General features: G+C 36.0%; 1 protein-coding gene across 3 annotated transcripts in view; it reads right to left on the reverse strand.

Moving 5' to 3' along the window:
* LOC661848 (uncharacterized) overlaps positions 1-16,405 on the reverse strand; it is an 89,003-nt gene extending 72,598 nt beyond the window's left edge. Inside the window, exon 1 of one of the 3 annotated variants that reach the window (XR_001575233.2) lies at positions 16,095-16,403. Coding sequence is in view for 2 of the 3 variants with exons in the window: in XM_015982194.2 (XP_015837680.1) it covers positions 16,095-16,220 (126 nt within the window). In the remaining variant the exon portion in view is untranslated. Of the gene's footprint in view, positions 1-16,094 lie in introns of all 3 variants that reach the window. The other 2 variants (XM_015982194.2, XM_008197552.3) reach the window with 2 other exon arrangements.
* Positions 16,406-25,361: the final 8,956 nt, after the last annotated feature.

A 25,361-nucleotide genomic window follows, 5' to 3' on the forward strand; every position in this document is an offset into this window, starting at 1 on the left:
GCGACATGTCATTTGTTACAATGTATAAAGAACTGAGTAAACGCAAACCTGAACCCGGCTAGAAATCACAAAATTCCATAAAGTTATTGTTATCTCCTTGCACAGAAGTGAGTTGGGTCTCGAAACAACAAGTCATACACACAGATAGACTCTCAGACGCATTTTGAACATGTTACTATCTGGTCTCGTCTCATCTGTCCGGAGGTGTAGAACAACACAGTAATGTGTTATGCAGCGTCCGCACACAAGTTTAATGCATTGTTGAGGCAAAGTTTGAGCGAGATATGCAATCAAAATTTCGCAAAACTTTGTTAATTGTTAAATTTCGGCGACCAGGGCCGTTTCTTTGGTTGCAGGCGCTGACTGCTTTGAATATAAACTAGTCCTCGGCGAAGAGGCGAGAACACGCGGTAATGCAACTCTTTAGAATGATTTGCAGCGGAGCCAGTTTTGTGTGCTCAGTTAAGTCGAGAGCCTTGCATTTCTCAAGTTCCCTTCTCGAGTTCAGCACGCTTGCTGAGTTTCTGATGACTGCCACTTCACTCCGGGCTAAAACACTGCTCCTGGAATGAGTTACGATGAATGGAGAGAGAGTTGCAGGCTGAGACGCTGCTGCCAGGATGCCTCATTCCCTCATTGTGTGCAGCGACGCTTCGTACAATGCACCCAAGACGCTACTGTTCTCTTCGGAATTTAATGTCGCATTATACGGAAACAAATGAAATGAAATTGGGTCTTTACGGAAACATTACCGCACCGCCATTACACCCTAAATGAATTTTCTGCTTTATACGAAACAAACATCTCATACACGATGCAGGCGAGCAATTGCGACCGTGGATCGAGAATTGCAACAATTAGCTTATTAACATGCAGCACAATAATAAGCACACAAAGAAAATTTATTCGTATTACTGCATCTGGCGCCAACAGGACATCAAAATAATTAACACGCACCTACGCGTGAATATTTATTAGGCACTTGTAACCACCAATTTAGAAACAATGATACTTATTAAGTTATTAATAATGAAAAATGGCCAAAACGTCGGTCTGTGCTCATAACTACGCACAAACAATTGCTTACTCATAAAACGCCTCATAATTTATTCATAACGAAACCTTATTCTTTAATCATTCCTTTACTCACTAATCTCGAAAAACTACAACAACGTACTTTATTATAGATAATAATTAACCCTTATTCGTTTCCTGCCAAACCTCCACAACTTTTAATTAATTTAATATTGAGGTAAGTCGTGTTCAAACTCTTTTATCAAACGAATTACTTTGTCCTTTCATTAAAATAATTATCGAAATTAAATTTTAAAAGTAATCGCTTCTCGAGATGTTTTAATCGATAACAAAAATCCAGACCTCGATTAATATTTTAACTATTTGCTCAATGTCAATCTGAGAACCCGATTTTTTACAGGGTGTTTGCGGATCCTTAAGAATTTGGTGTTCTAAAGAGGAAAAAAAGAAAAGAAAATAATAAAATTTTATAACAGAAAAAACAGAAATTTTATTTTACATTATTTGTTGCTTCTATTACAACAGTGGCCATTGTACCTTCATCATGACAACCAATTTATTATTTTAATATTTGTTTTACACGTACATAAATAAATTCGATAAAAAAGTCCGACATAGACAAACCAATTGTGTTCAAAACGATCTTCGAATTTAAAGTTTGAGAAAAGTGAATTCAAAAAATTTAATTCTGACATTATTTTTTCAGCTTTTTTTTGCTTTTCATTTACTTGGCAAGAGTTCTTAATTCTACATTATTATTTTGCAACTAGAAGAATATTTAAGTTTGATCACTTCCTCAATGCTAGTGGTGGGAGGAACAATTTTCGTGTTTTCGATTTGTTTTTCCCAACTTATTGCACAAACGGCAATTTCCAGCGAGATTATAATAATACTTGAGTAGAGCTAATGCAAGGGCTCATTACGAAAACACAGCGCGTAAAATGCGTTAACAGATGTAATTTCTGTAAATAGGCGAGCATCATTAATTAAACTAGTTATTTAAAAAACGAATTATCGTATTAGGCCGTAACAAACATCATCGGTGGTCGCGTACAACGCAACAAACTAACTAATTAGCGTCGAAATGGCGTCTTGTTGACCCGTGGGCGACATCCGGCATGGTGCCGACCCCGGGGTCAACCGCTGTGATGGTGCTTGCTGGAGGCCCGCCGTTGTCCACTTGGTCTAAGGCCGACCCAATTAATGCCGAAATTATGGATGCTTCCTGTGATGTCATCCACTGTGACGAATGCCTATCGATTTGCACAGCAGCGATGCATCATCGCGCGGTCCTCGCAGGATACGCTCGATCATTACTGCTGCACAACCGCCCCAAACAAATCACAGTTTGCCAAAAATTCGCCACCTCCCAACTAAAATGTGCCTTGTGGGCATGAAAGTGTAATTACGCCCACGTCTAAAACGCAAAATCCAGAAATCGAACGAGCGATTTTGCATATGCGAACGCAGCAATAAATCAAATACGCTTCATAAAGCATTTCGGATTTTTCTTCAACTTCTTCACACTGCTGTGATACTTCAACACTTACAACTTGATCCTCTCGCACACACACACATAAATTTCCATCACGAAACTTTGGCGAGCGAGATTAGAACATCAGTCACACACGTTTACACATTATAAAATCCCGTTAGACATCGATTCGTACAACCTGAAGAGCGAATATAATACACGACGTGCTGCTAAGACTATTATGATTCATAATTTAGCCATTCCAGTCTCGTTTAAAATTAATCAGACATGGTAAAATATTCATAAGAGCTAATGTGGCGTTATTGACTTATTATCCTTTCGTCGGGATTTTTTCTACGTGTTTTTCTATTCAGTGGTTGCAACTTGAGTCTTTTGGTGTAATGAGAAAACCAAACACCGCTATGGGCGGTGAAAATTCTCTCCTATTTTTTTGTATATTTATTAAAATAATCCTTCATCTAGCTCCGAAACATCTCAAATAACCATAGTTTACGCTTTTTAGTGTTCTGAAAAAGATTTCAATCCTACCCTTAAAAAAAATTAAATTTATTCAAAAAATTAACAAACCAGCCATTTTATTTTGACGGACGAAACACTTTGCAAAAATTTTTATTCTCAGTTTTTACGAACAGTATCAGTAGAAGCGAATTTATCTTTATAGGAAATTAGAGTACCAGTCAAACTGTTCGCAACCTACAATCAGAGCCAAATTTTAAAATTTGAGGATCGAACACAATAAAGAAATACAAATTGATGACGGACGGGACACATAAATGACCTCACATTTTTATCGTTGAACAGTTAAAATACTGTTAATTCAAAAAACACTAATTCCAACCACTATTTTTTATGTTAAAGGTGGAACCTGTTGAGACTTTTAAAACCTCAAAATCGACGAATAAGGCAATGTGCAACGACTTCTGATTAATTTACTTTTTGTTTACACATGACGGACGGGACAAAAAAATCTTGTGTGTTAAAATAGCTCAAAAAAATTTATTCAGACAGGTATAAAATTGAACAGTGAAAATTAAAAATTCTTGGTTTAGTTTAACAACATAAAAATAAGAACATCATTTTATGTTTGCGATACCGGACGGGACAGAAAAAGTTATAAAGATAAAAAAATAATATTACCAATCAATTTACTTACTGATTTCCATTTTCTAAACAACCCGAAACTAGAAAAATACTGTTCAAAAAATATTCAACAGTTGTAGTACGTCAATATTTTATGTTATGGCCTAAAAGGTATAGTATGTAAATTTTAGAATCCAATGAATAACTTCTTCAAAAACTCTTTTGCCGCAAAATACAATAAATATAAACCGAATTGTGTATTTTGAAAGAAACTTAACATTACTAAAATCATTTTGAAATTTCGGGGTCAGGTTGCATTTTTCCTGGAATGGCTGACAAACTTAAATATCTATTCAGATGTCTAGATCTATTTAAATTGACTTTGTCAAAACTATTTGTTTCGTGGACAGCTAGGTGCTTCTTAAGTTAATACCAATAAATGATTTTGTCTGAAAAAGAGTGTAATATTTACGTAGCGATGAAAAAACATAGTTTGTTAATGGCCGATTAGTAATTTCAAGTATTAAAGGCATTCACTTGCTATCGCTCGATAGTGCTTTAAACAGTATCAATTATTGTTAATCGTCTTAAATTTTCATGTTCTGGGCAGTTTTTAAATATGCAGTTTCTGAGCTGCTCAATCGGGCTCTGCTTTCGTTGTTTAACTGCAACCGTGTAAAAAATAGACTTGATTAAAATAGTAGCGGACGGAAATTGAAGGAAACCTCACTCTAATTACAGAGTCGGTGTGCATACAGTACACGACGATCGGTTAAAAATCCCGACCAGAAGCTGAATAAAACGAGACGAAAAAAGCTTTTTAATTTTCGTGGAAAACAATTTGGCGTAGTGAATTTCCTCCAGATCCCGTTATTACAAAGACTTTAGTTGATGGATCAATCACGACGTTGATAGCACAGCGTACGCAATGCAATATGCAGCCTACGTCGCAAAGTAGTGAGCCGTTAGAGCCGCGACGTTTGACATATTGATAAATTTATTATCTTATATCGTCGATATATTTCGCTGAAAAAACGCTTTCCGCTTCTCGTATCCGCTTTCCTTCATCGAATTCATCGATAAAATAGAAAGCGAGAGACACAACCCTGTCGGTGCACTTATGCTAATCCCGGCGACTGCACAAGAAGTGGTCCTGCAATTTATATTCATGGTCTGACTCGAGCTTTTTTACTTTTAACTCGAACGACAGACGTTTTAAATAATTGAAAACGTGACGTAATAATAAGTAAAACAAACAGCGATGCCAGCACTGGCTTTAACTAGCGTATAATATTCGTAAAATATCGTCATGTTCAAGATTATAAAATTTTACAATTTCTAGTGTACGGACATGAAGTTTGCGTGTGACATGCAATAAGACGAAAAGCATTATTTACATTTTGCAGCGCTTTCGCCATTCAGATTCGTGATTTTCGGAACGTTTTAGGACAACGAGTTCTTATTAAATCGTGGCGTTTCTTCCGTTAACCTGAAATTGGTTCGCTAACTACGCGTCACTGGAACGTCGTTCACTCTCCACGAATTGAGATGCTCGAAAGCTTCAAGCAAAATATCCTCTCCTGAAGTATTGCTGCGTGCTCCGAGTGTCAAGTATCGATCTGGCAGAGTAGTAAAAGTGCTACCGGTCAGCTAATAATGACCGCGTGAGGGCGCCTCCACACGTTTTCAAAAAACACACCGCAAAACGAAGCCGAAGGAGTCAATTTACAAGCTTTGAATACTCACCTAATTAATGGAACAATTCCAGCAGAATAACTCTGAGCTAAAGACAAGGCAAGGTTCCTAATTATTCCGCGCTCGTAAGTTAATATTTAATTTTATCATGGCGCAGAGTTAATTCTGCACAACAATTTATAATTTTGATGAAAAATTATCCTGGCGGGAGTTGAAGACAGCGGATGCGGCGCGGCGGTTTGAGGGAGAGCACGATGATACACCCTTCGCAGCCGAGAAATCATTCTAAATGCACAATCACTCAAAAATTTAAAAGATATTTCCACATCAATTGTCGCGATATTGACACAAAATCACTTTACGTATAGTCCTCATCAATTTCACTGGCAAGGTTTCTCATATAGGAAAAATGAGCGTGTTATCTAAATCTTTCCGAATGCACCATGTGTTGTTGCACTCTTAAAACCGAGAAACCAAAATCAATAAATATGGCATAAATCACATGCAACGCATTCCATTATTCAAACCAGATGGTTAGTTAAAATTAAACATAAATTTGCAATCGCGCGCAAAATTTATATGTACAGTAATTTTTAAGCAGATAATTATAGTTATTAATAAATGTCAAAACCAAATATTAAATGCGAAGCTTTTACAATGCACAACATCATTATGCTATTTTCATCATACTGTGTATTTATATTAATTTAAAATAATTGTTTATGACGTATTCAACGCGAATTCTTCGTATAAATCAGCAAATAAGGAAATGCAACACCAAAAAATTATCGCTAATTGTTATTGTTATTTTGTTGCCGAAGGGATGAAATTATATCACTGACTGTGGGATTTAATGACGTGTTTCCCAATGAGCAGATTACATTAGTGGTTGTGAATAAAAAATACTACATACATTTTTGCTAATGATTTATTCGAATTTTTGTGGAGCAGTGTTACGAGTATAACGAAAAGATACTCTGAGCTTGCGAAACATGAAGATTTGTAAAGTGTGTTTCTGACGCCTTGATTGCTGCAAGTGTTCAAATCCTAGATTGTAAGGACTTTTAACAAGCAGGCAAACTGATTTTACCAAATTGAAGAATTTTGTCTGATGGTTAAAGTAATAAATAGAGTAGTGTAATGATTAAAACTTGTTGACAGACGCTTTAATCAATACCGTGTTGTCCTGCGTTCTCTTTCGAGAGTAGTAAAACATAAGAACGAATTTGCGATCGCCGTCAAACGCATGTTTACTGTATTCGGCGAAGCCTCTATGTCAATTGAAAGCGGCATCTGGCTCGGAATGGGCACCCGGAGTCCCTTGTTAATGTCGTCGTTTCGCAGACATTCTCCGGTCGAATGAATTGACGTTGAGTTGTACCGCTCGAAATCACCGGTCCGAGCTCGTCCAGGCATTAGCATTCTGTTTGCCGTGCCGGTGGAAGAGTATGACAGAGCGCTGGTTGATGCGTGCGTGCCTTCTTCACTTTCGACCCCTCATTTGTATAGGGAATCTCCTCCACTCTACGTGTGCTATCTCCCCGGATAATCGAAAGACTAAACTGAATTTTTCATCGGCTTTCGTAAAATTTTCGGAACCTTCACGAAATTGCTTCATTTGTTGCCGTATTGAATTAATAAAAATTTCACGAGTCCCGGCGGCTCGCCTCCTTTTAAATAATCATTTTTATCAATGGTTAAAGAATTTAGCGGCGCAACGAGACCCGACTCGGGTCGGGAATTGGATCCCGTGACGTTCGGGGGCATTTCATTTTCGCTGAATCTGAAACGCTGAACGGATGCATTTCAGCACTTGCAGTTTTCCGTTTTGAACGGTTCTCTTTTGCCGTCGTTCCGAGGCAAATTTGCGTCGCTCGGCTGAAAATTCAATCGAAAATCAATCTGGAACTAACGGTTCGAGCTCATCCTGGCCAATCTCGGAAGTGCACGCAAGTTATGGAACACTTCAATGATGAAATTATTCGGAAAGTCAGATAGTTTCCAGATAACTTTCCTACAGAGAGGAGTGTCAAGCTGCCTTCGCTGCCCCCCTGCCCCGAACGTGCGTCTGAACACGTCATCATATTTGACAGGCGTCATCATAAACGAGAGGGTGCAGCCAGCCCCTAATATTCTCAGTTTACCAATGTCGATATCACAGGAATACCAGATCCTATTCATCACCTTGACAGCGCATTGCAAGCGCCCCTCGCAATTGCAATAATAAAAAACGAAATCTGCTTTGCCCTCATTTTCAATTTCGTTTAGGCCCGTTTCAATGGACCCATCATCCAAGTTGAAAGTGCGTTAACTCCGTAATAAAATTCCTGCTGCCCCCAACTGTTTCCAATATAAACAAAAAATTCTAATTTGCTACTCGGCGTAATAAGACAAACAGCCCAAACAACAAAATATTTGTGGTATGTAGCCCCGCAAATGCAGACTTTTAATTTAGTTTAGATTAGGCTTCGTAGCCGGCCGAAGAGTAATTTGGGTAGCATTTAATTATTTTCACCGCTCTCCCGAACTTGTGCCACCTCGGTGGAGTCAAGGCGCTCCTTTCCGAATTAAATTTAGTACGTGACTGCACTCGAAATGAGAACGCAACTTGGATCATTTGGCCCAATTACGTATCTAATTAGGCGCAACGCACAAAAATTCCAAATCCCCTTCCGCGTGTGTTGGAAAAAATCTAAACCGAATGGACGCTAATTAATCGGAATAAATTGCTAGCCGATGTTGTAGGCGTGGGAAGAGGGCCTGATGTTCCAAGGAATCCAAAATTACCTTCTGGAATGCCATAAATTCGCGGCATTTCGAAATTCGTCTTCATTATATGCGGTGATATATTGATTCCGGTGAGTGGCGAAGGGTGCGTGCTATTACACTGATTTTGCTCCTTTATTAGAGAATTTACAACTACAGCACGTGGTCGGGAATTTAAACTATGTCAAAATACGACAACCCTGCTTACGCAATAACAATTTTTTATCATAACGTTTGCCTAGTCCAGGTGGGTTCATAATTGCCGCCTACGAAATTCCCCACGAATTTCGCACCGAATTATTCGTTACGCAGGAATTTATTTGCTCACACTTAACGGTCCTCGACAAAAATGGCCCATCAGTTAAAAAATGAGCCTACCAAAGGGCAAAGAATTGAATTAGGTCAAGGAAAACCTAGAGCTTACTTAACAGCTATGCAACATGGAAATATGTAACACGATACGTAGATATTAGTCAGTGGGATTTAAGCATCATTATTACACAGTATTACGAATGTTAAGATTGCTAAACCTCATCATCTGTAATTGACTAATCACTAATCATAATCAACTCACGTATGATTTACAAAATTTTATTTAAAATTACCTAAAATTAAAAACAGCAACAACTAAAACTTATTAAACTATAACATGATTCTGAAGCGAAAAAATATGCCCGAAATAATTCAGACAGCTTTGTTGCCGTGTTACGTCGCAAGGTCCTAATGCCAAAATTTTTGTTATTGTTTTAACATAATTTTCTGATAAAAGATATCATATATTTTAGCTTTAAAGCTAGACTCTCCTAAATATTACGTATAGAGCACTAACTGTTATCCACAGATGATTATTTCGTTTTAAATTAATAATTTTAAATAAATTAAATAACATTATTAGCACAAATAGAACCTTTCAGCTAAGGAAGTTATTATATTAATAAACTATAAATTGATTGAGGATTGGAGATCTATAAGACAATTATTGTAAGTAAACATTTATATTGATTTACCTATTTATTTTATAAAATAGTCACAGATAATTATAATCTACGAGTACACTGCATCGCTTGTCCAAATGGTATAAGTATCGTCTAGCCTTTATGGCTGAACTAATAAAAACTATTCAAAAAAAATTAAAACTTTCGTTCTTAGTTTTTGATAATGAAACTTGGTTACCTATCCAAAAAGATTTTCATAAAAAAGTAAAAAATATGCTGAATTTAGAAAGCGATTTAGCCAGTAATTTGGATTATTTACCGATTTTTGAACCCCAAAATATTTGCGGAAGAGGAGATGAACTGCAGACTAAAAAAAGACCAACAGCGGTGACAGCAATGATCTACCTACAAACACACGAACCGTGGCTATTACCTAATTAATTTTTAATGCTTTGCTTTGCGGTTTAAAAAAACTATGTAAACTTTCCTTTACTTTTGTGATTGCATTTCACAATAAAATTATGCGTAACAGGGTGATTAGAAAATAAAATTTTCCTTCTATTAAGCGAGAAAACACTTTTTGGCGATAACTGCGATCGTGGTGCGAAAGTACGAAACTTTTAATTTGCAATAATGCAGACGGGAACGTTTTAGATTTGAGTGAGCTAACAGTACGAGAAAAAGCTCATCAAGTACAAGATAAATAAATGATAGATCGAGTAATAAATCAACTTGAATGGAATATTAAACGCAGTGTGCATCTAGTATTTAAACTGCAATCAACGTTCTCATTAAAAATGGAATGAAAGTACGTATAAGTAATTGTTTCTGCGTTTATAAGAAAGACAAGCACGCTGTGATTTCAATCGATGTTTTCGCTGTTGCGGTAAAAAATCGTTTATTTATTAACAAAGTGCGGTCAGCGTCGAACAACTTCTTCTAAAACGCATTTAAGCACTATTAACTAGAAGATAAATCTCAGGTTGGTCAGTCGAATGAAGAAAACGAGCAATGCAAGCAACACGAGAACGTTTATTGGCAAAGCGGTTTGATGGGGGGCAAACGGGTTAACGCAGTGATTGCTCTCTTATCACGCGACTTATTTACATATCAGCGCATCTTCCCGCACACGTGCGTCTGTAATAAAGACGAAGGCCTCCTTATCCGCCGTTTAATCGCACTCGGACGGCGCGGCGGCGGTCCTCCGACGTTCCCCCACGATAATTCCGAAAACTGTCGTCGACATGAAGCAATAATACATTTTCCTTTGTAGCGTACATTACCGACAATGGCTTCGTAAAATCGGTACAGCAGCGATACCATTAAGGAGGAATCGTAGGCGATTCTTCTTCGAATGGGTATTGATGAAAATCGAGCGACGAGCGAGTCTTCAAGGGCCCGGTCTAGCTCCTCTCGTCGATAAGTTTGTTTTAACTGCGGTGTCCCGCTAACGAGCCGCTTTGTTTGATATAAACCATTTAGCCGTTACCGTTTCGCCTTATTTATAGCTAAGTACATCAGCAGAAAGCGTCCATTAGGTGCAGAACAACTTAGCGGAGAAATAACGCCCAAGGACGCCGCTTCGACCGCCCTGCGATTACGATTACGACCGGTGATTCAGACCACTTTACCAGAGATGCTGGAAAACCCTCTAATCCTCGACATCAAAACCCACAAGTCCGAACACACTTGATACCCTTAAATACGACGAACAAAAAGGGAAACTTTCAAATTTCAGCGGCCGAGTATTTAAAGCTCGTCCCTTGTATAATAATTTCTTGCGTTCGCAGGGGTTCTGTCTGACACTAACAGGTCTCATTTCTTTTGACGTCTTTCTCGACGTCGATGATCACAGTACTCCGTATATCGGCGTAAGTCTCTTTCCGACGCAATATAGGAACCCTTTGGACCATAATAGACATGGAAATGTCTAGATTGCGTGTTTTATACAACGAAATATGTAGCTGAAAGCTCCTTCAGAACGCGCGTTCCAATTCACGCTTTGCGTTTCCACAAATGAAAATACAACCATATGTGTCAGTGCCAATAAAACAACTTATGCTGATCTCTCCACTTTATCTTTATTACGGGGAGAGCTTTCGCTCGTCGAAATTTCGTTTATTAAATTTTCAAACTTTTAAAAAATAGTGTGGATGTCTTATTTAATCTAACTTTGAGAGAAACTACTTTATTATTTCAGCAGCGGTTCGTGAGTTCAGACTCGCAGCATGAAATAATAAACATTTTATAAAATGCATGAATTCTATAAATTGCTTGTAACGCAGACACAAAGTAGCGTATTATAACCAGTTACCTATTGTAGAATAATGATCGTGTTCACCGTAAATGGATAAGAAATCGTAGAATAATTTCTAGTTACACACATGCATTGAAAGCAATTTGGCGGCTTCTTTTCAAACAACAAGTAATTTATTTTATGTTTTACGCTTGTTACCTTCATTATACGTTAAAACAATTTAATTACATCCACTAAATACGCATCACTCCGATTTGGCCAACAATAATTATTATGGAACACAATATTTCGCAATCACGTTTAAATGAATTATTAAACATTCATGGTAAAAAACGCTTTCATTAATATTCATTATTATTTTTAGAAATTATCGTAGTAAATTGCTTTCCCCCCGGGCTACGAAAACTTTTAAAAGTACAATATTAATCATTTTTGCCACATTTGTATTTCTAATTACGCGTGTCGTAACAGTGTAATTACTGTAAGTGACCATGATACCTTAAACATAAATTTTCCGATTACTTTGGAATTGTCGCCAAAAAAATAATTTCATTCTCGAACCACAACGTGACCGAGATCACCGAGATTAGCAAATTAAAAAGCTAACAGAAAGTATATGGAAGCTTCCTCACATGTTTACAAATGTTGATTTTCCTGCGATTATCGTGTGTCGATCTGACAATTTTTTTCTCAATTATTAATGATTTAATAACTAGTTCACGACAAGTATAATAGCTAGAGTCGTGCGTTATAATATAAATGAAGCCCACGGCAGTTATCAGTTATAATAAATTCATAAGTTACGTTTATTTAACTCACGCACTATCTGAGTAAAACGTTGAGTTCCCACGAACCCATAAATATAAGACATTCAAGCAATTAGACGAAATTATACGATCAAATTATTGCCTAATTTGTGACAATTAATGCGGAAATCTACAACAAAACTTTCAAAACTCATAACTTGATTTGCCCCCGACTTTAGTGGCTTGCTCTTTGATAAATAAGAATTTGCGAAATATTTTTTCGAGGACCCTCGCCCAAACTCCACAAGCAATAATTATATTTACTCCCCCTGCTGTAGATCTTTCCTGCAGCACGAACTGAAACACATGGCTCGTTGTTGGTTATAAAAGTTTGTTAAAAAAGCTTGCATGTTGTCAGCTACTTCTTGAGCAACTTTGGGCTCTCCACATGAACGGAAATTTATGAAAGCTCTATACATTTCCCACGGTTTTAGAAAACGTCCCAAATTTTCACCTACATTTCTAATCAAAGCGGAGTCGTTCCGGGTATCTCAGCTTAGCCGTGTAATCCGCGGAAAGGAACGAGGAAATACTACCTCCTAGCTTTACATAACTCTTGTGTCGGTCGCTGGAGAATTTGCATCCGCAAGCAATTAGAACAGTTCATGAACAGTCGTTCGGGATCCGGTTCGGATTACTCTGCACAGATCACCGCCACCGAAACTTGCCGGATTTTATTGGGAAATCTGACGGTGGATGCGCGCGCGATCGTCCCTTAATTTTCTAACCGGTGCAAAATAACTCAGAGGAAAGCTACCCAAGGCGCAGTTTAAAACTGCACGAGCATGGGGTTTTTATTCGCGGATTTAATAACTGTCTCGGGCGGATTTAACTTATTTAGGTGTTCATCGCGTTCAAGCGGCGCACTTGAGCTAACTTTAATTAACCAGTAACCCAAACCCAATAACTGACTCCATTTTAGATATTTATTAATAAATATGTCGCTTGCAAATTGAATTATCAATTCGTCGTATAACAAAATATAGCGACGGATTCTCATTTTATTTCGTTTACACTGACAATTTTGACCAACGTGCTAATAAAACGTAAAAATTGAAAAATATTATTTATTATTTATTTATTTATTATTTATTATTTATATTTTCAAAAACGTTTTGAAAAACTGAAATACCACCCTTTCCGACCTTGTCATTTTTCAGCTTATTCTTGACAGTTTCGCTCGAATGAAATAGGTTCGAATGAAAGTAACATCAGTTTTATTTTATTCCTGTGATTTTGAGGCGTGTTTTGACAAAATCTTAAAAAATAAATGAATTTCAGGTTTAAAAACGGTCAAAATTGTCTTTTTATCGCAAATGCGTGTTGATAAAGGAAAAAACAAATCACTTGTTTCTTCCCTTTGTACAAAAAATGAATGCAAATTAAACCAAAATACTCTTATTGCATGAAATATTAACAGGTTAGTCCTCGAAACCATTTTAAGATCAGCTTGCGGTGATCGACCAATACATTCGCTTTGAAATTTTTTGTCTATCCATTATCTTTGCCTTTTTATTGGTTAAGCGCATTGAAAGGACATGACTCAGATTAGCTTTCGGGCTGGCTCCACCCAATTAAATTCAAGTGATTTAAACAAAATTAAAATATTTGGCAAGTCTAATTTTTCTTTAATCACACGTAGATTTTATACATTTTTGAACAAATTTTCAAGAGGCTCGTAGTAATGGAGGGTACCAGTAATTTCACTGTCATTACATTCATTAATGCTTTCTACGAACTGTAAGTCTCTACAATTACTCCAGTGACTTGACATAAACGACAATTGGCAGTTTCACAAATATGTTCGACATTTTTAACAACTTCTAGGAACTTCTTCCTGCAAGAGTCATCACATTGAACACTGACCTGCTAAAAGTGCATTGAAAAAATATATGTGCTCACAAATTGTTTACAACTTGTGCAAATAATTCAGAAATTTTCATATTGTTTGTAAACAAAGTTGAGTGAATGTGACAGGTGTGCTGAACATAAATCATGGAGCCTTGGGTAAAAAATAGTGTAACACATTTTAATTATCAGTATCAGGTATTATCATCTACCCCAACCCCAAGTTAGCATTATAACCAACTCCGGGATTATTGAAGAGCCCCCATCAATGTTCAGCCAACTGTACGTAATTATGTAGACCGCTGTAATGTGCAATCATGATGCATGACCTGCATATCCTGATCAATTACTCGGACATCATCACTCTATAAATTTACAAACTGCGGAGGTGCGTCTGAAAAATACCCTTCGATTCTTCTCGCACATGCACCTTCCTGTGCAAAGAAGGTTATTAAGATTTATAGAGTGCTAGACGCGTCAAATATTGAACTGGTCTTTCTATTATGTAAGGAAACGAGATCACCCCCAAGAGTGATGATCTCCTTTCGTCGCCCCATCAAATATAATAAAACGCCGCCTGATCTGACCACAGACAGCATTTATCTATCTGAAAATATGTGGCATCGTTTGTTGCGGAACAATGCTTTCGATGTGTCCATAAAATGTTGATGTAGCGCCGGAATTATTCTCCCACCCTCATCAAGACGTGCTGTAACGGCACCGAAATGCACCGGCACTATATTGCACCACACAGAAATGAAATTTCCCGAAGAAGTCCGCACTACTAACCGCGAGTAATTCGAGAAACGATAACATTGCACGTTGCGATAATTTTCCTACTTTATCCTCGCCGCTAAAATTATTTAGAAAATGGAAATGTCGTGCTAACATGGCGCAGTAGACAATACAATTTGTGTTATGGTGGAACAATATGACACTGGAACCATGTAATGGCACTTTTATTGACATTTATCTTTTATAGATGTCCTATTTTGCATTTATATTATTTGTAGAACAAATATACGCCAATGAAACGGCAAATGCACAGCGCCACGTCAAAATAAAATTACAAATTCAAGACTCAAAAATGAGGACACAATCTGACTAAACTATTTTATAAACAAATGATTCTCTTTGTTCCCCTGCTCTAAATTTGAATTTTATCATTTGCGAGAAATTGGACCTAATAAAGATAACAATACGCGCCATACACACAACTCAAAAATTTTGATCCCAGCAGCTTGAAGAAAGCTTTGTCTTTATGAAAATAAGCAAGAAAAATTCTCGCATAATTTTTTTCACAAATCAGTAAATTAGTGTATCAGTACTATAATTATGGAAGTAATTATTGTATTTTTTTGTAACAATTAATGGCAGATTTAAGTCTTTTAGATTCTGTTTAACATTTAAAACACCCTCAAATTAAATATTTCACACAATTAGAAGCAGTATAATGTACAGTTACGATCAAAAAGAATGACACCCCTATCAACTGGGCCGAATAGCAAAAGTGCGACTAAAATAAACAATTAGTTTACACAATATCCAGTTAGTTTGTAAACTAGCCAAACGTAGACATTAACCGTATCATATCGAAAAAAATGTAGTTACGATTTTAGGGGTGTCATTTTTTTGATCGTGACTGTAAGTTAAATATCCTTATAGTTTGCGTGAAAATTGTGTTTTTTTTTGGTGGATAGGAACTAGGAAGGCATTAGCTGGAGCATAATTTTCCTTGGGGGTATAAAAATAATCCGGTCTAAAGAACGATCGTTATTGAGCTATGAAACGTAATAGAGGCCTAAACTGGCAGATTGTGGATCGGGTAATGCACAGTAATTTAACAATAGCATGTTATAAAGCTATTTAATATAAAAATGAACCCGTATTTTAACAGCCCTATTCATACAATGTCAACAGCCTATTTAATTTTGCTGTTATAATTTACGTGAGGCTATTATAGCTTTTATCGAGCTCGGTACAATAGCGCTATTATTTATTCTAATCCCCAATATTTCCCAAACGCCAAAACAACCAATTCATCACAAAAATTCTTTTATTGGTAAAGTTCGGCGCTTGAAATTATGTCGTACATAAAATTAAGCGCAGCTTTCCCCATAGCTCAACCATAAATAAAAAAATAATAAGCTAAAAGCTCAGGACGAACGGGAACATACCTTGACATTGAGGACGTTGTGGACGGCTTCTTCGACTCGGGCAAAGTTTCCCTTTCCCAGCAGGCGTCCCGTAAACCGGAAGTCGCTCACGGTGACAACTTTTCGCTTGACACCTTGTAAAGTCATGACATTTACACTTGTTTACACATACCTCACGACTAATGCGAAACTCATGTTAATACGGCACTATCGTGAAACCGAAACCGAGAACAAAGGCATTTCAACACCGAACAGAAAAGTCGAATTGCTAATGACGTTAGAAATATAACAAACTGAAAAACATATGAAAATTGAACAGTTTGCTGACAGCAAAGCTAAGGCGATGTAAATTAGCCAAACAACGGCTTCGGAAAATTCGGCTAACGAAATCACGCTCACATGAGTGAAAAATTTATGTTATCTACTACGAACAGTTCAGAAGCAGTAACTTAAAAGTCACATAAAATTGATTCAAGATACGAAAGTAATACACGCAGTATGTTTTTCATTTCGTGCTTTTATTGCATATTTTATTTATTTTTTACGTTCAATTTTGATAAGAATCCTGAAGGAACATTACTAAATTTCATGTAAAATATTTTTCACTTTCTCTAACAAACACAGACAGCGAGATTTATTCCAGTTAGCTGTTTATGCAACACCATATACTTTATACGTTCGTTATTTGCATACAGAAGGCTATTTAAATCTCATTATTGACTGTTTATTTACATGTTTAGCTCTTTTAGACATAATAAATACAAGTAGTTTATTGCGCTAAACAAATAAACTTCAAATGTACTGTAATTACAAATATATTAAAACAACGTGAAATTTCAAAAACTGCTCCAAAAAAGAAAATACCTCGCAAAATGTATCGGTTTCGCATTACGGTTTGTTAAAAATCATTTATTAATCATTTTGCCGAAAAAAAAATGTATCTCTCGGCATTTTGATGTGATATGTTCTATTATTATTTTTTTATTTTTCATCTACTTAATTCCGCGAAACAAACAATTTTAAGAATCAGCGGCATGTCTCCATGCATATCATAATTCTTGTAACATAAGCTTCAGCCCAACTAGGGAAACAATAAATCTTTGTAGAGACATAGTTTTTAGTCGAGAAAGTAACGGAGAACGTATAGCGTAACATTTTTGCAAAATAAATTAGAAAAATTCTAAGAATTATGCCATATTTCTGAAGCTTTGAAGGTCAAACGCATTGCCAGATGTGTGTATAACGCAATGCCACGGCCAAGCATGTATTTACAACCTGACACTGATCCAACTGTATGTATTACAAACTAGTAACGAACATAAATAAAAATACAAGCCTAGATGAAAAAACTGTAACACACTCATAAATCTCAAATTGTCATCACATAAAATTTCCGTAAAAGAACTTTTTCAGACATAAACAATTGTAATTAATTCATTTTTTCATAATTTATCGTTACGATGTTGCAATGCTATTATCGACATGTTACAAGGTTCAGTCATCCAAGGTTATATAAATCAGCTGTTTGCCGTTAAATGCGGCCTATCCCTAATCTCAAAATTGCAAATTACATGCAACAATATCCATGCATATGTATAAACAGATAAATTATATTGTGTTAATAGTAATTACTATTTCCGTAAACAGAGTCGTCAATATGTAACAGCTACGCATCTTGAGGAAAATCCAAAACCACAACATTTTTTGCAAAAAGCTTACACTTACTAAGGTTGCAAACTAATTACTGCAAATGTGTTAATAAACTTCTCCACAACAGTAAATTACCTACGTCTTGTCTCTAAGCTTTATGCTTCTTCCTTCACAAAATCAGATATAAATAAACATTTTCCTCAGATTTTCTTTTCTTATGTTTCGAATGTGAAATGTAGCAATCCACAGGTGATGAATCTCTAAAAATACCTTTCGAAATTTTCCAGGTTTCCGCCAACAAAACACTTTTTTATGTTGTTCATTTACAAAATTATCATTATTTTCATTTGATCAGTTATCTAGTGTAATGAAGGTGGAGGAGTGCCTAAAGTTATGTTTCCTATCTAATTCCCACAATTTCAGCCTTAATTAAATGAAGCGACTGAAACCTAATCCAGTGAATTTTACTTCGAAGAATAAACTGCTTCGAAAGACTGATAAGCGAGGCATAAATTACCTCCTGCGTTGAACAGTCCTGTACAAGACTGATTAGCCTGATAAATTGAGAATTTTATTTCGAGTTTTATGCATAAAGCACGGAAATTCTAGAAATCCAAGTTCATTTTGTGGTTATAATTACCAGAACTGGAAAGGTGCCAGTGAACTAGAAATTTTTTATGAAGAAAAGTGGAAAATTATCACGTGTTTGTCCTTGCTTGTTCCATTATCAGTACTTTGCGGAAATGCGCGATAAATCATGCAACTTCTTAGATCAAATTTAATGACGGCATTAATGTCCAATGTCAATGCCTCGCTGATGTGTTTTACGCAGTTACTAACATTTCGAACAAAAATGCAACAAGGTCTTACAGAACGAGGGGAATCATGAGTCAAATTTCACTTCCTTTTAAGATAAAATATGCCATGCGTTTGAAGATGCATATCACATTTTTTCACTTCTTCGTGTTTTGGCAGTTAGGTAATCCGTTTTAAATTGTTGGCTTAAAAATTCAGGAGTTCCATCGCCGGCGAGTTTTTTGTTTAAAATAATCCATTTTTTGCGTGCTGAGAACAATCGGCAGCCACAGATCTACGTCAATAAATTAAATATAACTTCTTGCAGGTCTACCTGTGCCAACTGTTGGAATTGAACAGAGGCCAAGGTCTTTGGGCCACCAATAATAATTTACTGGCTACTCTCACTGAAAAATCTGAAACCCTCCCAAGAGCTATTTGTAACGGCACGTACCTTAATCAAAATTGTCACGATTCGGTTCTTTGACACATTTTGCGTAAAAAGCGGTCATTCGCTTTGTCATATCTTTCAGCGACTTAATTACGAAAGCCCGATTTATTGCCCAATTTTCAGAATGATTTTTTTAACTGGGATTTTACGAAACGGAAACTTTTGAGGTCGAATTAAAAACAGGGGATTGGTGTGCATCTGCATATCCCTCTAATCGGGCCATTTGGATGTATCCAGCTATAAAACCGATTCTTTCGACTGTACACAGGGACTTCATTAAGGTCCCCGTAAGATACATAGGCCGCGTTATTGCCTACATTTGTATCCATTTCCACCAGCTTTGCCACTATAAATCCTCTCAACGGCTCTTGTGTCCATAATATCTCCATCTTCTTTGAATGCGTGAGGGCAGGTGCGAACATGGGAGATTTCCTGGTTACGAAAGGGCTATTAATACGGGGATCAAACGGACTCTTGGCCGTTTCCTTCTCTTATCTCGGCTCCTTTTATTACACACCATCATTTCCATTTAAAAGATAGATTAACTGAACACTTGCATATTGAGGACTTCTCTAGAATCCCTGCCGCCATAAATCTAAAAAGTTCTAAATCAAAAATGCAATTCATGCTGAAAAAATTAACACGATCATCACATTTAAATGAGTGTAAACCTAACAATAGCAATCTGTAATAAAATCACGTTATTTGAAATCCGCATTAGAAAACAAGTCTAGCGGTGATATCATTGATAATGAGCGGCCTTGTTTATTCCACGAATTTTGCTAATTTAGATGCGTCACTGATGGCGAATAACTGACTTGAAAACCGTAAAGACAGCTGCATTGTTTGTTTCAAACTGGGGATTTATTACAAGTACCTGCAATTCTTAATTAGCAAAAGACACGAACGTCAGATTTCTAGCCTTAATGTTAGTATAAATCTCCTAGTACGCCCTAATTGTTACATTTTCCTCTAGGGCATGCCCAACTTGTAAATTTAATGTTGGCCTCGAAAGTAAAAATCATTTCATCACCACATACTACACCTTTTCATATACCTACCTATTTGTTTCCATTTTCAATCTGTTTCCTTGTGTCCTTTTACACCGCACATTTAAAAACAGTTAAACACAAAATAGAAATATTTTTGTAGATTTTTTTTTGAATTTCTATAAGGATTCTAATAATACAACAAAGTGAAAGTATGAAAAAAAATTTAGAAATTTAGAATCATATATCCTTTTTTACCGGACATGTAATTTTTTATAGGTCTTTATCAAAATTCAGGATCAAAACGTCCTCATTATTATAAAATTAAATTTGACCAGAAAGGAGATAATATTTTTCCTTAATGATTTATCTGTCTAAAGTGATTGAAGCTGAAATAAATCCTTTTTTTTGAAGACATCAAAAATTTTTTGTACTCTTTGTACCGCAGTATCAGAAAACGTTTTGGGTAAAAAAATGCAAAACAATCTAAAAGATCGAGCAATCAAATAGTCCTAAAAATTTCAGGATTTTCAGCGCTTTGTGGGTTTTGCCTTTGTATTATTTCAGTAAAACCTTTATATTCGAACTAAATATCGTCACCCTAATTACTTAATATCGAACATACAGGGCATTACAACAAGGTGATGGTCGGAGATGAAAAATCTTTTGTAAAAAAAATTCGCTGAACTTAATAATAAATTTACAGACCGAATGCCAGGTACCTAGTTGTTATTTTCAGATGCATCAATGTGACCACTCTCCCCTGTACACATGAGGGTCCTTTACAGAGAAAAAGATATTATCTTTTTCCACTTGCTGTTTGTAATAAATGTGCTTAAAGAATAAATTACCATAAATTTTAATTAACTCATTGAACTAATTGTACATTTTCAAAGTGGTATAGATAGATATCTGCACCTATTCTTCTATAATCATTACACGGAATGATGGGTTTTCCAAGTTTTACGTGGAAAACTGTAATACTTTTATAATGAACGCATAAAATTATACTTGTTCCGCTGATTTTTATTATAAAGTAGAAGCAGAATTTTATTTAGTTGCTGTCACTTAAGGTATAAAGCTTCCAATTAAAAGTAAACCACTACTAACCCTTGTCACTAATGGTAATGAGTGTGCCTAGATGGGTGCACACATTACAAAAAAATGATCGTCAATGCTCTATGCAAGCAAACTTTTTATGAGTTAGTTGTAAATACTTTCCAGCAAGTTTGTATGTTTCTCATTAAAGGTTAATTACATAAGATTTCCCCCGAGTTTGCTTTTAATTCCTGTGGTCTCTGGTTGCCTCATCTTGCCAAAGCTCCCCTTCTTGTGGGAAAAAATACAGTTATTCCATTTAACCGCTTTACGACTTTGGAGAGACAAAATTGCGTTTCGATAAATTCCTGCATGAAGGTGGCGTAAAATCATGTCGAAGGAGATATGTCACGTTTGGTATATTACTCTTCCGAAACAGTTTAATCCTTATCGACCGTAATGTGCTCCACACGCGGCTTTGTTTACAAGGAGAGAACCTAAACTGTTAATTCCATATCAAGCTTGTACGTGTGTTAAAGCACGCAACAAAAGACAACACCGCCGGTGCCATATTCAAGGAAATTTTATGGCAAAGTTTATCTTCGATCCTCCGACAAAATGAAATGTGTTATTTTAAGAAGAGGAATCATTCACTGGAGAAAAACACCCCTTGGCCATATTTACGTCGCGGGAATATTTTTCAAGGATAAAGTCGCTCAGCGAAATAATTATGAAGTGCTGCACAGGCGATTGTGTCGCTCTTGGAACTCCACATTTATTTTATTCAAGTTCGTTATACACTTTTCCCAGAACCGAGTCTGGACGCTTTTGCAGGAAGTGAGTCTCCTCTTTCATTTAGACACTCTCGCAACGAATCCCCGTTTTGTAGCTTCAAAATTCTATACCATAAATTAACGTACCGGCTGACTGCATACGGAATAATTATCCAGCAGATATTTTACTACAAATTAAGCCATTATCTGCATCTATTCATAACGCGGTATTTATCTCAAAAGTGGGAGCTCTACGTAAATGGCTTTTCTGCATTTGAAAATCAGTTCCCATGACTTGCCACGCACTGGCCGACTTAATCTAAATCAATCATTGACTATGTACTGACATTTCACCTTGATTAGGATCAAATAGGTAATATCCTTGATGACTCATGTCAATAAACACATTAATTGCGAGCTGCAAGCTCTCAGAGGTGATCGCCTAATTAAATCAATTGTTCCATCTTCAAGTATAACAGTGCGATGCTAACCCGAGGCAAACATCAAACAGCAACTCAAACAACCCTTAGTAAACAAGTAATTGCAGCTATTATCATCCCCTTCATCATCCCGAAAAATGTCGCAATATCAGCTTTTTAATCAGCAATCAAAACGCCTAATTAATTTCCAAGAAGTGCGAAGATAATCTTCGTTAACCTGTGCACCGGACTAATTGCACTTTGAACTGCTTGTAATTAATTCATTCGCAAAACGAAACTGTTGCAAGAGGGTAATAAAGCAGTTAAGTAGATGCAACAGCATTTATGAGCACGGCTAAATAAGTGGCAGTTTTTGTCTTATGCACGGGTGCCAAAATCTCAATTAAAAATATAGATATTATAAACTTTGGCGATTTTGAATTTTGACGTCACCCGTTCACTAGTTTAAATTAAATACATAATTGCGGGTTTTTCCCTGTTTCGAGGAAAACGGCATGCAATTTTTAATAATGTGCAGCATTACTTGCTATCGTTTTTAATTTCGTCCTTGTTACAAAATTAAAAAAGTAAATGTTTATCATGTAATTAAACGAAAAATTTTCTAGACGTGCTGTATTGCAAAATTTTCATTTATTGAAACCTGTTATTCACCACTTACGTAACCATAGATATGCTAAAAATTGGAATAAATTTTAATCAATTTTAATAGTTCACTGGCAACAAATTAGATAACCCCAAATTAAAAACAGCACAAGTATTTTATAAATACGAAAAATTGGCTAATTGACCGATAAATGTGTAAACAAAAAATACTAAACATTCAAATCAACAACCCGAAAAGTTTGTAGTTGTTGCCTTTGGTGGGAATGTTGGCCCATTTGGATTTCTAAAATAAGAGTGGCATTGCTCAAGCTCCAATATCTTGACAGAACATTTATAATTTTAGTAAACTATCCCTACAGACGAGTTAATCTCGCGTATCTAATGATCTAAACTGTCAATTGACAAGATGTAGCAAATCGTTCTCGAGTCGTATTTGATCAATCAGCAGCAAAATTTATTTTGGGAGCCAGTTGCTAACATTTTTGTTGGTTTCCATGTGGGTGTCTTTTTGTGCGTGAAGGAAATCAACTTTAAAAGCCCGATTTGTTAAAAACATAAAAACAGTTTAAATGGCTATAAATATATTTAAACGTTTGACATTCGCATAAAAACCAAACCGTTGGCTATTTCCGCTAAAAATTCACCTTAATCCTCGAAGACGAGCAGTTTAATTTCCTTAATTACTCCAATTAGCCTTCGCCTCCTTTATAACATTTAAACTTGTTTTGATCTCAGTTTGGATAAGTTTTTATAAGGCGCTTTTATGGACCTATTAACCCATCGGTAATTGATTAATTCTTTACTGCCCGAAAATTATTGAGCTGACAGAACGTCGGACGGGAATTTGTGGGGGAAATTAAATAAATAAAAATTCCAAGAGGAGTTAGATTTCAGTCGTGGAGAATGTTACGATTGTAAGGTTACCAGAATCATCAAATGTCAAAAGCAAGGTTGGAACAACGTGTTCTAAATTTGTACATCGCGTTTTACGCAAGGTTATTATGCGTGAAAATGAAGAACAGGAACAGCCTCAAATCACTCAACGTTTGCGTTTTCACAAGCAAAATTATTTAAGGCCTTGGGAGCGGCATTTGAATCTTGTAGAAAGTTAAAGGCAGGGAACATCTAGTTTTTCAGTGGAACACCTGCAGTACATTACACATCACACAAAAATAATCGAGCGTGAGAACATATCTACTTATTTGCTCAAACTGTGCCTACAGTAGTTATTGATACTTAACATAGGTTGTAAACATACAACTTGTAAATACCACAAGCTTGATTATACACAAAATCTAAAAATACTCGCAAGGTAACTTTCTTACTTTTTTGACGTCTGCTAAATTAAATATTCATTTGAAAAGTCTGACTGAAACAATTAGGAGCCACAAGAGACAAAAAATATTAATAATTGAATAGTGGAAACGTTGACACTACACAATTGGAAAAAAACCTACAGAAATCGAGCATAGAATAACGACGTTTCTGTTATGAAGTGGAAATTAATGATTCAGACCTTGATCTAACTATGGTAGCACGTACTGTGTTAACACTAACATTCTACAAAATTGCAAGTAATGCAAAAACTCGACAATTTTGCGATTAAAAAATTGGCTAAATGTGTGCTGACTGGTGGAAACACAAAAATATAAAGACCAGTAAATGGTGGCAGCAACAGATCAGTTCTTAGATTTACATCTTGTAAAACAACTATTTTCATATTGAACGATTTCACAACGTATAATAACATATACCTACGTAGTAAAACACATATTTATCAGACCATTACATTACATGGTGTTTCGTCATCATCTAGCTTTATCAGCTGAGTGTAATTTCTTTCCGTTTACGTGTACTTTGGCTTGGCGACAGGCAGTCTACTAGAAAGAATAAGTACTGTGCAATGTTGAATTACCTCAAGTTGTCGCAATGAAATATTTCCCATTACTCACATTTGAAAAAATGCACTTTGACTCACACGAAAATCGATTTACCTAACGCGATCATTTTTTAAATACCAGCTACATTGAATAAATTAATGAGAGTATCGACCTAAAAGTGAAATGATACAATTAATAAATAAAATCCTTGAGAAATTTTATGGGAATCGCATCTGGTGATTTATATTCTTCGAAAGGCGAGGCGTTGACACCCCGAAGGTTCGATGAATTGCATTTTCGGGTTGTGACACACGAATTTTGGATTTTTTCCCCGACTTTACTCATCGCCAGCGTCTGGTGGAACGAGTCAAGAGCCAAATTACAAGTAATTTGCGAAAAGCTAAAAATAAGGCTTACATTTCCGAGTAAATATGAGGCTTACCTGAAGTTCTAATTTAGTGGTGAGGAAATTTATTATTCACGACCACCTGAATTAAACATTACTAATCTCAGGGTTGACGCCAAAGACAGTAAACAGAACGCAATAAAAACTTATAGATCGAGTGCAAAATTTATATTCCAGAAAAAAAATAAATTTAGAATTAGATGAACGATGTAACCCTTTTAAGTAAAAAAATAATGACTGTTATAAAAATAATAAAAAAAATT

Source organism: Tribolium castaneum, chromosome 3 (assembly GCF_031307605.1).
Source record: "Tribolium castaneum strain GA2 chromosome 3, icTriCast1.1, whole genome shotgun sequence".
Classification (NCBI taxonomy): domain Eukaryota; kingdom Metazoa; phylum Arthropoda; class Insecta; order Coleoptera; family Tenebrionidae; genus Tribolium; species Tribolium castaneum.